The 14438-nt window shown below is 41.0% G+C and overlaps 1 protein-coding gene across 1 annotated transcript in view; it reads left to right on the forward strand.

Moving 5' to 3' along the window:
• hyou1 (hypoxia up-regulated 1) overlaps positions 1-14438 on the forward strand; it is a 37468-nt gene that overhangs the window by 1525 nt on the left and 21505 nt on the right. The window contains exons 2-11 of the mRNA XM_060846714.1: positions 1638-1723; positions 3798-3891; positions 3978-4056; positions 4446-4600; positions 4951-5027; positions 6152-6333; positions 7420-7535; positions 10130-10316; positions 10712-10846; positions 14213-14295. Of these exons, the coding sequence (XP_060702697.1) occupies positions 1651-1723; positions 3798-3891; positions 3978-4056; positions 4446-4600; positions 4951-5027; positions 6152-6333; positions 7420-7535; positions 10130-10316; positions 10712-10846; positions 14213-14295 (1181 nt within the window). The 5' untranslated portion in view covers positions 1638-1650. The remainder of the gene's footprint in view (positions 1-1637; positions 1724-3797; positions 3892-3977; positions 4057-4445; positions 4601-4950; positions 5028-6151; positions 6334-7419; positions 7536-10129; positions 10317-10711; positions 10847-14212; positions 14296-14438) is intronic.

The raw sequence follows: 14438 nt of genomic DNA on the forward strand, positions 1-14438 counted from the left end.
GCTTCCTCCCACATTCCAAAGATGTGCAGGTCAGGTAAATTGGCCATGCTAAATAGCCCATAGCACTAGGCGCATTAGTCAGAGGGAAATGGGTCTGGGTGGGTTACTTTTCGGAGGGTTGGTGTAGACTTGATGGGCTGAAGGCCCTGTAGCAAATCTAATCTACTTTGCAAGTTATTCTTGTTCAAGAAAAGTAGCAGTGGTGCTATTACTGGAAATTGGAAGAACATTCATAACTTTATTATAAATCGACCTGTGGGTCTGAGGTCTTTACACTATTATAACCAGCAATGGGAGGTAATTAGTGACATGAGTCCAATGCTTTGAGATGTTTGGAATGAAGTAGTTTCTTGGACTCCAGAAACTGATTCTCAGTTCTGCTGACTGATTTTAGTGTTTAGTTTGATGGCACACATCAGAAGTCTTTCTGTGAATCAACATTAATGGATTTAGTTATACCATTGTAAGTTAATTGCATTCCTAATTTTGGGAGGAGAGGTTATCACCAAAACACACACTGTGGGGAAAATCTGCAATGTTCAAATGATGCAGGTTTTTCTTTTCAGGGTGGATGAAGTTTTAAGTTGAGTTGATATGTTGCCTTATAATGTCAGTGATGGATAATGTTGGACTGAGTCTGCAACGAGCTGGTTAAATCGCTATTTTATTCAAGAACAGATCATTTCAGTTTCACATGATGGCAGTCAGCTGCGCTGGCCTTAGTTTTTCACTGTGACACCTAAGTGTCTTGGACCGTTTTGCTTCAGATGTATGTTCACTTGTTGCTAAAGTAAGTTCCTAAATTCCTGCTGCCAAAGTCACCTGTGTTGTCCTGTATATAGCAGAGAAAAAGCTCCAGTGAGATGCCTTGGTATAATTGCTTGTATTCTAGGAGATGTGAAGAAAAAATAAACAGACAGTTTCCTAGGAAGGATGTGACTATGTACATAAGAGATTGCAAATGGATAACTTGGCAGCTGGCAATTGCAAGTTAAGTGTCATTGAAGATGGAACAGAAGAAAATAATTTGGTGTTTGTGTGTTCATGACTGGGGACGTGGTCGTCAGTTCTGGCTGATTTTAAGTGTTTGAGTTGCCAGCACTCATCAGAGGTAATTGTGCAGTGTATGTAAATGTATATCAAGTTAGATTTGTCTTGTCCTGTGACTCCCATGGCAATTTTGGTACTTATGCCCAAAGCACATTGAGTAAATACAAAAGGTTCCCAGGTTATGAACGAGTTCCATTTTTTCAGCTGTTGGTAAGTCAAATTTGTGTGTACGTCAGAACAGATTCGGGCTAATTAGCCCTCCTGTTTGTTAGGATGAAACATTGTATATAACTTCAGATTTTTAACAATTTTTAATAATGAGAAGCTGGAGGTTGGTTTGGAGGTATGGACGTTTGTAAGTCAGACATTTGTAACTTGGGGACTTTCTGCAAATTGTATGATCCCATTGGATCTCAGTTTATTGTTTGGGATCATAACTGCCCAACTCCTTTTGTATTATTTGTTTTTCTCAAATGTAATGTGATATGGCTACAGGAGCTACTGTACTGAGAGTATACCATTGAACTGTTAGGAAACTTGGAGATTGTATGACAACCTGACTCTTGCCTTTTTTTTCTCCTCGCTAGGTGAACCTTTACAATGGGCAGCAAGATGGGACTGTCAGTTTGGATGATGTTATGTTTCACCCTCGCACACGTGGTCTTACACACTGGTAAGTTTGACTTGGATTTAACAAAGATGTTGCTACAAGATTTGATCTGTAATTTTCCCTGTGGGCAATTTGAACTCTTGGTCAAAGCAGTCATCTGAGGACTGTGAGTTTAGGAGCCTGATTGCAGACATGTGCTTGACAGTGAAGTACTGTTGGTGATATCTTTCTGATTTATATATTGTAATTTGATCATCTTCATGAAAATCTATGCAAGAATACATGTCAGAACTGGTTGTATTTTAAACACTGCAATTTAGTCAGGTGCATTTGGAACATGGCTTTGTTGGTGGCTTAAGCTCCTGATTGGCTGCTGTAATTGATAGTTTTACTGTGGTATGCTGACATGCTTGAATCTCATTTGTTAATTAGGAGATGGGTGGGTGAGGGGAGGATGCAGAAAGTCTAGTCTATTTAGAATAGATGGCATCAATATTGTCTATTTAACCCAACCAGTCCGTGCAGATAGTAATGCTACTCTAACACTATTTCCTTGTCCCTTATATACTTATTTGCTCTACACTGTTAGTCTCAGCTATTCCCTGTAATAGTGAGTTCTGCTTTCTCACCACTTGGTAAAGATGTTTCATCTGATTTCCATATGGGTGTACTAGTAACTAATTTATGGTTTCTTTGCCACAAACCAAGACACTATCGATGCCTTTGGTGTATCGAAGTGCTCTATTAGGTCATCTCTCTGCCTTCTCACCTTACATGTGTAAAGAGACCCAGCCTTTTTTTTGTTCCTGATTAGTGTAGCCAGTGTTGTTTGCAGATTGCCTTCTGCTCATATCCTTTCTTCATAATCTAGCAACCAGAGTTGTACAAATACTAAATGTGGTCTGATCAAAGTTCAATTTAAGTTCCGGTAGCTTTAGCTGCAAACGCCTCAAACAAATTTAACATTCCGCTAGTGTCAAGCTGGTATTGCATTTTTTTATGTACAAAATAAGTGTTATTTGTAACATGTCTTGACGCACAGCAGGTTATCAATAAAAATAAATACTGTTTACTCAGTGGTAGAGACAGTGATTCACTTACATGCATTGAGTGTAGTTGGAAGAGAAATAGCGCTTTGAGCAGTGAGCGGTTTCCATTGGAAGATGTTAGAACGAGCTGAGCCAGACAGTTTAATCTTGTAGCTGTGTAGATTCTGATGGAGTGATGTGTGAACCAGTGTTTAGAGTTTACACTGCAGTGGAGAGGGATTTCACACTCAATGCTTCTGGCTGTCAATTGGACCAAAACTCTGAGTTGAAGTATTGCTTTCCCCTAAGGCTTATTCTGGACAGTGGTCCTTAAGGAAAATTATGCTACAAATGCTGGTCCAGAAATCTAATAGAATGTCTGTTTAATGAGTGTTGATAGACCATCCTTACCTGCAGAGTTCCTGGGTGATGAGCAGGAAGATAATTTTTTTTAATGCTAATTCTCTCTGTCCCCAAATTTTGCTCAAACCTTCACCTGCCTGTTACTTTTTTCAAATGTATTCTTCCAGAGATGTAGGCCTCTAGAATGCCCAGCAAGTTGTTGCCCATCTCTATGTCCCCATGACCGACTGACTTGCTAGGGCATTTCAGAAGAATTAAGTTAGTCACATTGCTGTGGGGCAGACCAGGTAGGGACAGTGCATTTCCTTTCCCAGAGAACAGATGGGTTTTTACAACAATCATCACTTTTACTGGGATTTGCACTCCATTTCACATTTTTAGAATTATACATTATTTGAAATTGTTTTTTCCACCAACTACCATAATGGAGAATGAACAGGTTCCCAGAGCATTAGCCACTGATTCTGGATTGCTAGTCCAGTGACATTGCCACCACACTCTGGTTTTTGTTGATGACTCAGCAATTTCAAACACAGAATCCACTATAGTGTGCTTGGAATCTTTAATCTTGCTCAGTCATCTGATTTTCAGGGTGCTGGCCAGTTGATGGGACATGACTTATTTTGCATCATTAGAAAGTTCAAAAGACCAAGCTGGTTCTCAAAACGCACACAACCCTCTTCCTTGACTCTGCTCGCCTCCATTCAGTCTGGTAGCTTCTCTTTACATGTGCTGCTCTTATACAGATTCGGTAGCAGTGATGTCTGTGGATTTGGGCAGTGAATGGATGAAGATTGCCATTGTGAAGCCAGGAGTGCCCATGGAGATTGTCTTAAACAAGTAGGTGCTCCTTAACTAGTTTACCGATGTGACCTTCCAGTTCTGATTGTGTTTATACTGAGCTGGGTGTGTTTTGGTTGTTGCAGAGAATCGAGGAGGAAAACTCCAGTTGCTGTTGCTTTAAAAGAAAATGAGCGACTCTTTGGGGACAGTGCAATAGCCATGGTGAGACTTCAGTTTCTCTGATAGGTTGGAGTCAGGTAACTGAGTGAGAGATCCACCTATATTTGCATTTAGGGAGTAAGGAGCAGATTTTGTTTTTCCTTTCTGCTGCTACATTGCAGGATGTGGCAGGGGTGCAGTTCCATTTCTGTTGGTAACTATCTAGTACCACCCCTTATTAATGAGTTCAGATCGTGTATTTATGTCTTAATGTTGCAGCTGTTTTATTTAATGTCTTTCATGTCCTGTGGATGTCCCAAAGCACTTCATGGTTACTGTGATGCAGACAGTCGACATTGAAAGATGTATTCAAACACAGCAGCCTGATTAGAGCAGATTTTTTGGTATGAGTGCGTTGAATTCTGTAAGCTTCCTTTTGATGTATATCACAGGCGGCAAAGAACCCCAAAGTCGTGGCTCGCTACTTGCAGGATCTACTCGGGAAGCGAATGGAAAACCCACTGGTGGATCTGTACAGGAAGCGTTTCCCTGAACATCAGCTGGTGGCAGCTGATCACCGGGGGACAGTGATGTTCAGGTTTTCAGAGTGAGTACCGAGACAGTTAACAAGCCGGACAAATGATTTTGTTGTCGGTGTAATGACTTTGCTGAAAGAGACACTTCACGTGATAAGTTAACCTACCGAGTGCTTTGTTTGTGTCTCAATCTTCAGATTCTTTTTGACCCTTTTTAGGATCCACGTCCACAGCCAGCAATCTTTCCTTTGTGTTCTCAGGTTGACAGCTGTCACTGCTGTTTCTATTGATGCTGGTCAAGCTGCACTTGTTCAAAAGCTGTTGAGAAAAGCCTTCATTCTTTCTGTCTATACTTTGAACTGTGCACTATCAAGTCCTTACTGAATATTTAATAAACAATTGTCTGTCTCTGTCTTTACAGTGAATTGTATTATTCCCCTGAGGAGATCCTAGGGATGGTACTGAATTACTCCAGAACCTTGGCTCAGGACTTTGCAGGTCGGCCCAATTTCCACTAAAATTTATACATTTCCCTTCTGAAGGTTTGACCTGATGTCATGTCATAATCCCACCAATTCCAGTGACTCTCCTGTTCTGTTTTGAAATATTGTGTGCAATTCTGGTTGGTCTCCTACATGAGGATGTTGTGAAACTTGAAAGGGTGCAAAAAAGATTTACAAGGGTGCTGCCAGAGTTGGAGGACTTGAATTTTAGTGAGGGGCTGAATAGACTGGGACTGTTTTCCCTGGAGAGTCAGTCTGAGGGGTAACGCCATAGAGGTTTATACAGCCATGAGGGGCATGGATAGGATAAATAGACATGGTCTTTTCCCTGGTGTGGGGGAGACCAAAATGAGAGAGCATAAGTTTAGGTTGAGGGGGGAATGATTTAAAAGGGACCTAAGGGGCAACCTTTTCATGTTGAGGTTGGTATGTATATGGAATGAGCTGCTCGAGGAAGTGATGGAGGCTAGTACAATTATAACATTTAAATGGCATCTGGATGGGCATATGAATAGAAAGGATGTAGAGGGATATGTGACAAATGGGACTAGATTGGGTTAGGATATCTGGTCAGCATGGACGAGTTGGACTGGACGGTCTGTTCCATGTTGTGTATCATTATGACTCTAAATGGTTCTTTCTTCTCGCTGGAGATTGTGCACAAGAGCAAGTTTCCTGCTTCTATAGTTTAACATGTACAGCATTCCAATGCCCAAGTTCCTTCCTAACACTGCAAATTGCCAGTTGTTTCTGACCGCTAGTACTTTAAAGGCCTAAATAAATTCTTGTTTTAAAGTTTTGTAATTGTTTTTATGTAGCCTGTTTCTATTAGTTCCAAACGTTATTTTCTGCTGAAATCTGATCCACTTCTGAGGAGTAAACTTAATGACTTGGCAACCACAGACAAAGCTTCATCAATTTATTAAACAATGTTTGAATTCAATAAATTAAGTTAATTGTGTATTCTTGAATGATGTGTAAAATAACTTAAAATCACTTCTAAAACACTGTCACACACAATGCTTGTAACTTGACATCTTTGGGTAGGAGTATGTTTTGATGTGACTCCCTAGAGATTGTTTTTCACAGTTGTTGACCCGTTCTACCCTTGTCCTGCAGAGCAGCCTATTAAGGACCTCGTAATCACTGTGCCAGCATACTTCAATCAGGCAGAGAGGCGGGCGGTCATACATGCTGCTCAGATGGTGGGTCTGAAGGTCCTTCAACTCATCAATGATAATACAGCTGTGGCTTTGAACTATGGTGTGTTTCGGAGGAAGGACATTAACGCAACGGCCCAGGTAAGGAGTTAGTCAAAACGCACTGGTTTCAAGGATCACAAGTTGAAATACAAATTATATATTGGTCCAAGTATTGAATATAGGAGCTCAGACGTTATGTTGCAGCTGTGCAGGACATTGGTTAGGCCACTGTTGGAATATTGCATACAATTCTGGTCTCTTTCCTATCGGAAGGATGTTGTGAAACTCGAAAGAGTTCAGTAAAGATTTACAAGGATATTGCCAGGGTTGGAGGATTTGAGCTCTAGGGAGTAATAAGTAGTCAGATTGGGAAGGAGCTGGACTTAGTTCTAATTTATCGGAGTGTTTGAATGAATCTCATGTAGGTAGAAGACTTTCATTACCAAAGTCTCAGAATTTGACGAGCCTTAACAACTAAGGAAAGACCACCTGAAACCAGTTTTAATCGGGAGATGTGGTTTATGATAAGAGAGAGGGTCTTAATGAATGGAACAGACTTTGCAAGGTTATTGATAAAGGTGGAAAAATGATAATTTTTTTAGCATGGGGAATCAGACTTTTCAAGTACACACTTCAAGGACTCCTTGGTATGGATCTCAGGTTTGCAGATTCTGAAGTTGTTGTAGAAAATAGTGAGGAAGCCAGGTACCTCTCATCCCAGATGTTGCACAGCTGAGGATCAAACGGCCACAATTGCCAGTTTGCCTGATAATGAATAGTGCAGCTCTGACGATTAATGTGATACGTTTTGCCTTTGGTATCAAAGGATAACTGCTAAAAGTGTACTAAAATCAAATATTTACCAGAAAGTTCTAGTCAATGGAGAAATATGACTATGATAAGTTGTCGAGGGAATGCTACTGGAAAGTTTAAAAGCTGTATATGTGTACAGGATAAAGAGCAGAAAGTTAGGCCCATGGTTTGGGAACGTGAAATATGAAAAAGGAAGCCAAGAAAACAGTGTAATCTCAAAACAGTGGACCCAAGATGTTAACTCTGCTTTCTCTCCACAACCACCACAATTGCTGCCAGAACTGCTGGGTTTCTGAAGTAATTTCTGTTTTTGTTTTGTAGTGTTATTTACACTGCGATCAGCTACTCACTTTTCCTGTATCTTTCTTTTAGAACGTGATGTTTTTTGACATGGGTTCAACCAGCACCACTGCCACTGTTGTAACTTATGTAACAACTAAAACAAAGGATTCGGGAACGCAGCCCCAGCTCCAGATTCGAGGGACCGGGTAAATTTCTAATCCTTAAATACTCTGCATTTAATACTCTAATTTTTTTGCTACTCAATCTCCGATGGTATTACAAACACTGCCAAGATTAAATACTGCCTTTAACATAGAAACATAGAAGTTAGAAGGAAGAGTAGGTCATTCAACCCCTTTAGCCTGCTACGGGGATCTGTGAAACTGAATGCTGCAGAGGGTTGCGGAGGCCAAGTCATTGAGTGGTTTTTAAGACCAAGATGGATAAGTTCTTCATTAGTAAGAGGATCAGGGGTTACGGGGAGAAGGCTGGCTATTAAGATTGAGACTGTCAGCCATAGTTGAATGGTGGAGCACACTCAATGGGCTGAATGGCCTAATTCTGCTCCTTGACTTTATGGTTTAGGCGTTAAGCTCATACTCTAATCCTGCCCTCCTCTGTAACCCTTTGATCCTTTTAGCCACAACAGCTATATCTACATATAGCTTGAGGAAATGCAATATTTTTGCCTCATCCTCTTTCAACTCTCTGGGTGAAGGTATTTCTGCTCATCTTAGTCCTGAAAAGTTTCTCTTCCCTTAAGCTATGATCCCTGGTTCTGGATTCCCACACCATCAGGAACATCTTTTCTGCATCAAACCTTATTATTCCCCTCCTTCTTCTAAACTCCTAACTGACTCAATCTCTTCCGATACATCAGTCCTGCCATCCCAGGAATCCATTTCATAAATCTTTATTGAGAAGGGGAAGGGGATAGTTGTTAATTTGTTTTTCTAAACAAAGATTGCAGCTTTTGGAAGGCAGACCAGTACAAGTGGGAAGAAGTAGTCCTGATTACCGGTCATTCCCTGGTATTACCACGTATTATACAAAAGAGAATGGCAATGAGCACCTGACATTTTCAGAATTGTACTCCAGCATGACTTGTTTCTTTGAGCAGAATAGGCTGAAAATTATTAACTGTTTCCTCCAAATTGTTTGGGAGGGTGGAGTGTGAAAGGAAAGATAAAACCTAAGGTGGACATAGAGTTTATGCCGCACCCCCCCCCCCACTTGCTATATCTAACTGCTCTGGCCTTTCATTTCATATGGAAAGATCAGGGCAATGACTACTCTTGTAACATTTAGTAGGAACTAGAATCTGCATTAGTGATTCAGTGCTATTAGAACACGGCACAGTACAGACCCTTCGGCCCCCGATGTTGTGCTGGTCTTCTATCGTACTCTAAGATCAGACTAACCTACATCCTGCACGCTAACCTACATTGTACTAACTTCTGTGTGTCTATCCAAGAGTCGCTTAAATGTGCCTAATGTATCTGTCTCTACTACCACTGCTGGCAGTGCATTCCATGCACCTGCCACTGAATAAAGAACCTACCTCTGTCATCTCCCCTAAACCTTCCTCTAATCATCTTAAAATTATGCCCCCCCCCCCCCACTGTGAGAAACATTTCCGCACTGGGAGAAAGTCTCTAACTATCCACTTTATCTATGCCTCTCACCATCTTGTACACTTCCATCAAGTCACCTCTCATCCTCCTTCTCTCCAATGAGAAAAGCTCTAGCTCCCTCAACTTTTCTTCATAAGATATGCCCTCCAATCCATACGATATCCTGGTAAATCTCCTCTGCACCCTCTCTAAAGCTCCTACATCTTTCCTGTAATGAGGTGACCAGAACTGAACACAATTGTTATCAAGTGTTAAATCTCATCAATTGTTATTTTTAAATTAAAAATAATTTGCTGTCTTAGAATGTTCATGGAATCACAGATGTTGAAACATAGGGAGTTAACTTAATTAAGTTTAGAATATCGTAAGCAATTCTGACCTCCCTCCTATCAAAAGGATGTTGTGAAACCTGAAAGGGTTCAGAAAAGACTTACAGGGATGTTATCAGGATTTGAGATATAGAGAGAGGCTGAATAGGCTGGGCTGTTTTCGCTAGAATGTCCGAGGCTGAGGGATGACCTTTTTAGAGAGGTTTATAAAGCCATGAGGGACATGGATAGGGTGAATAGCACAGGTCTTTTTCTAAGGGGGTATACGGATTCCATGTCTGGAGGCCATGGGTTTAAGGTGAGAGGGGAAAGATTCAAAAAGGACCTGAGGAATGACTTTTTCAAGCAGAGGGTGGTGAGAGTATGGAGCAAGCTGCCAAAAGAAGTGATGGTGGCTGGTACAACTATAACATTTGAAAAGGTATCTGGTTGGGTCCATAATTAGGAATAGTTGAGGGATACGGGCCAAATACTGGCAAATGGGACTAGATCAGCTTAGGATATCTGGTCAGTGCAGACGAGCCGGACTCCATGTGACTCTGACTTTATGATTCTTCATAATTGCAAGTGTATTTTCCTTTACTTTTACATTAAGCACTATTAGAGTCAGTGCTTCGGCAACCAATTATAATTGATTTCATTTTCATCTGGGGGTGTTCTTTGCAGAACACCTACCTCCACTATACTCTGGTAACAAGAGAGTCGGCATGTCCTTCCTTCAATATCATCCAAAAGACAATACCTTTGACATTGTAGTACACATATGGATCCTGCATTAAGGATGTACTGAGATCAGTTGACTGGGAATTGAATCTTCCACCTTTCTGTTATCTTCAGGTTTGATCGGAGTCTCGGTGGTCTTGAGATGGAACTTCGTCTGCAGGATCACCTAGCAGATCTCTTTAATGCTCAGAAGAAGACTCCCAAAGATGTCCGCCAGCACCCACGAGCAATGGCTAAGTTGTGGAAGGAAGCAAATCGTGTGAAAACAGTATTGAGTGCGAATGTAGATCATATGGCACAGGTAACTGTTTCAGATTCAGCAGAAACTGAGGACAGTGTTTACACCTTAAATGTGTATTTAAAAGATATAATTCAAAGATGTATTTATCTTAAGTTTTAGAAAAAATTAACCTATTGGGACTGTGTAAAATAATTTAATCTTTCAAATTAGAAGGGAATCACTGGCTAATAGTCTTTGCAAGAGCTATCCAGTCAGGCCCATGCTCCCTCCTTTTTTTGTTATTTCCATCCTCTTCAAGTATTTATCCAATTCCCTTTTGACATTTACATTTGAATACACTTCAACCACCCAGCTCAGATAATCCTCTTCAATGTTCTCCATGTATCACCTTTGTGCTTTTTGCCAATTATCTTAAGTTTATATCCCTTGTTATGGATTCCTTGTTTTCTGTGCAGATTGAGGGACTGCTTGATGACATTGACTTCAAGGCCAAAGTAACCAGGCAGAAGTTTGAGGAGCTGTGCAGTGATCTTTTTGAGAGAGTTGCAGAGCCTGTTCATCAAGCTTTAAAAGCGGCTGAGTTGAAAATGGTGAGTGTTTTAGACAAGCTTGCATGGGCAAATTACTTTGTGAATATGTGTATTGTTCAGTTGTTAGTGTAATGTATTTTCATTAAGAATGCATTTGATCTTTGTATGTATTTAAGCTTAAAAATGTGTTGCTGGAAAAGCGCAGCAGGTCAGGCAGCAGCAAAGGAGCAGGAGAATCGACGTTCTCAGTCCCAACCCTCAGACTCAGCACCGCCTTCTTGACCTGCAAACTTCTTCCCAACCTATCCGGCCTATCACCCTCACCTTAACCTCCTTCCTCCTATCGTATTCCCAATGCCCCTCCCCCAAGTCCCTCCTCCCTACCTTTTATCTTAGCCTGCTTGGCACACCCTCCTTATTCCTGAAGTAGGGCTTATGCCCGAAACATCGATTCTCTTGCTCCTTTGATGCTGCCTGACCTGCTGCACATTTTTAAGCTCTGATCTCCAGCGTCTGCAGTCCTCACTTTCTCCTACGTATTTAAACTGTCCTCTTGTCTCCTGGCTGTATAATTACCATAGCAAGGACTTGATTAGTTTGTCAGTATTGGGATTATGTTGAATACGTTACTTCTAGCCAATGTGATGTAAGTTTATTTGGTACAAGTACAAGCTGTTTATCTGGAACGTTTGGGAGGTGATATCAAAAAAAACTTTCACTGTTAACATCTTGAAGGACAGATGCCTGAAAATGCCTTGAAGTTTACCTCCAAATCACTCACTGTTCTGCTTTGCAAATATGTTGCAATTTCTTCAATGTTATCTGCATCAACATTCTAGGATTCTTCCACCCTCCAGAACCCTAAGCACCCCTGCCCCCAATTACAATTACAAGGCATGATAGAAAGGAGAATATCATAGCTATACTAAGAAAAGACATCTTAGAGAGTTCTTCCAGCAAATCTATATGGGTAGAGCTCAGGAATAAAAGTGCAATCCCAATAGCCAATAGGAGATATAAGAACAGATATGTAAGCAGATCGTGGAAAAATGTGCACACTGTGGTGGTGTTGTAGTTGGTGATTTTAGCTTCTACATTATTGACTGAGATATTGATGTATGCAAAAGTGAGGACTGCAGATGCTGGAAACCAGAGTTTAGATTAGATTAAAGTGGTGCTGGAAAAGCACAGCAGGGCAGGCAGCATCCGAGGAACAGGAAAATCGACGTTTTGGGCAAAAGCCCTTCATCAGGAATAGATGTCTTTAGTGCTAAAGGCTTGGATGGGCTAGAATTTTCTAGATGCATCCAGGTGGATTTCGTGAAACAATATGTAGGTAGTCTAACTAGTGAAGAGGCCATGCTGGACTTGTTCTTGGGGAATGATCCTGGCCAGGTGATCGAAGTTTCATTGTGGGGAGCATTTTTGAGAGCAGTGATCATAGTTCCACAAGTTTTAACATAGAAAGGGATAAGAATAAAACTGATCTTCGGGTAAAGGTGCTAAATTGGACGAAGGCTAATTATAACAGTATTAGGCAGGAACTGACAAAATTAGATTGGGGCAGCTGTTTGAGGGTAATTTTCCATCTGTCATGTAGGAGTCATCTCAAGGTTGATCAGAGTTCAGGACCAGCATGTGCCTGTGTAGATGGAGGTTAAAAATAGCAAGATTCAGAACCATGGATAATAGATTTTGAAAATTTAGCCAAAAAGAAAGGAATCATGTTAAAGGCTTAGGAAACTGAAATCACACAAAGGGTAGGTCCATTTGAGGGCAAGTGAGGGAATTTATGCATTGTGATGGAGAAAGTGGTTGGGGTTCTTAATGAGTATTTCATATCCGTATTCACCAAGGACCGGGACGTGGGTGTTACGATGAGGGAAGGATATGTTGATATTCCAGAACTTGTCAATATTAAGGAAGAGAAGGTACTGTGTGTCTTGAAAAAACATTTAAGGTGGATAAATCCCTAGGGTTTGATGGAATCTATCCCAGGGCACGGTGGGAGATAAGGGAAGAGATTGCTGTATCCTTGATACAGATGTTTGTATGCTCTTTAGTCACAGATGAGATCCCAGAAGACTGAAGAATAGCCAATTTTAATCTTTTTGTTTAAGAACAGCAGGGATAATCCAAACATTCATGGGCAGGTCACACCTGGATCAGTAATGGGGAAGTTATTGGAGAAGATTCTTAGGGAGAGGGTTTACTTGCATTTATAAAAGAATGGACTTACTAAGGATGGTCAGTGTAGTCTTGTGTTTTTTGACCAAGTGATCAGTGATTGAGGGCAAGACAGTGAAAGTGTCTAAATTGGCTAACTATGGCATTTGGCAGCGAGGCTGATGGTAGGCTGGTCCAGAAGATTACATCAAGTGGGATCCACAATGAGTTGTTAGGTTGGATACAAATTGGGGGCATAGACAGGAACTTGTGGAGTGGTGTTTCTTTGGCTTTTTGTGAGGATCAGTGTTGGGACCTCTGTCATGATTTGGATAGAAACGTAGGTGGTCTGTATAGTAAGTTGGCAGATATGAAAATTGGAGGAGTTGTAGATGATGAAGAAAGTTGTCAAAAGATACAGCAGGGTGTAGATGGAAAATTGGTCAGAGATTGCAGACAAAATTAGATCTGGACAAGTGTGTGATGATGCATTTTGGGAGGTCAAATGCAAGGGGAAAGTACGCAATAAATGACAGGTCCCTTTTGGAGCATTGGTATCTCGAGGGATCTTTGGGTGCAAGTCCATAACTCCCTGAAAGTGACAACCGAAGTGGATAAGGTGGGTAAAGAACGCATACGGCTTGCTTTCCTTCATTAGTCATGATGTTGTGTTTCAAAATTGGCAAGTCATGGTGCAGCTGCATAAAACTTTAGACCACATTTGGAGCATTGTATGCAGTTCTGTTCCCAACACTAGGAAGGATGTTGAGGCTTTGGAGATGGTGCAAAAGAGGTTTACCTGGATGTTGCCTTGATTGGAATGTTTTATCTATAAGGAGAGATTGAACAAATTTGGATTGTTTTTGCCAGAGTGTCGAAGGCTGCGGGGTGACCTGATGAAAATGTATTAAATTGAGAGGCGTGGATAGTGGAAATAGCAAACACTAGGGGGAAATAAGTTTAAGGTGAGAGAGACAAGGTTTTTACACACTGGGTAATAGAAACAGATGCATTAGCAACATTTAAAAGACATTTAGACAGATGCCTGAATAGGCAGGGGATAGAAGGAATGGACCATGTGCAGGCAGATGGGATTAGTCTAGAATGGAATCGTGGTCTGCGCACAGACATGGTGGACTGAAGGGCCTGTTCCTGTGCTGGGCAATAAGTGCTCACGTGTTTAATGAATTAATAGGTTAACTGAATTTTTAAAATGTTGGCTTAAAAATTTCATTTAATGAAGTGACTTTTTTCCTGCAGGAAGACATTGATTATGTGATCCTGGTGGGCGGAGCAACACGTGTTCCCAAAGTGCAGGAGTTCTTGCTGAAAGCTGTTGGAAAGTAAGAGTTCTAGTTTTGTATAATATAATCCATTGTCATCAGAGATTCCAGCCTCAGCCACACTACTGCCAGATATCCTTTTACTGTGTAATATACTCATTACACACCATCTGGGGTTAAAGTATCTTGTTATATACCATTCT

Source organism: Hemiscyllium ocellatum, chromosome 29 (genome assembly GCF_020745735.1).
Source record: "Hemiscyllium ocellatum isolate sHemOce1 chromosome 29, sHemOce1.pat.X.cur, whole genome shotgun sequence".
NCBI classification, from domain to species: Eukaryota; Metazoa; Chordata; class Chondrichthyes; order Orectolobiformes; family Hemiscylliidae; genus Hemiscyllium; species Hemiscyllium ocellatum.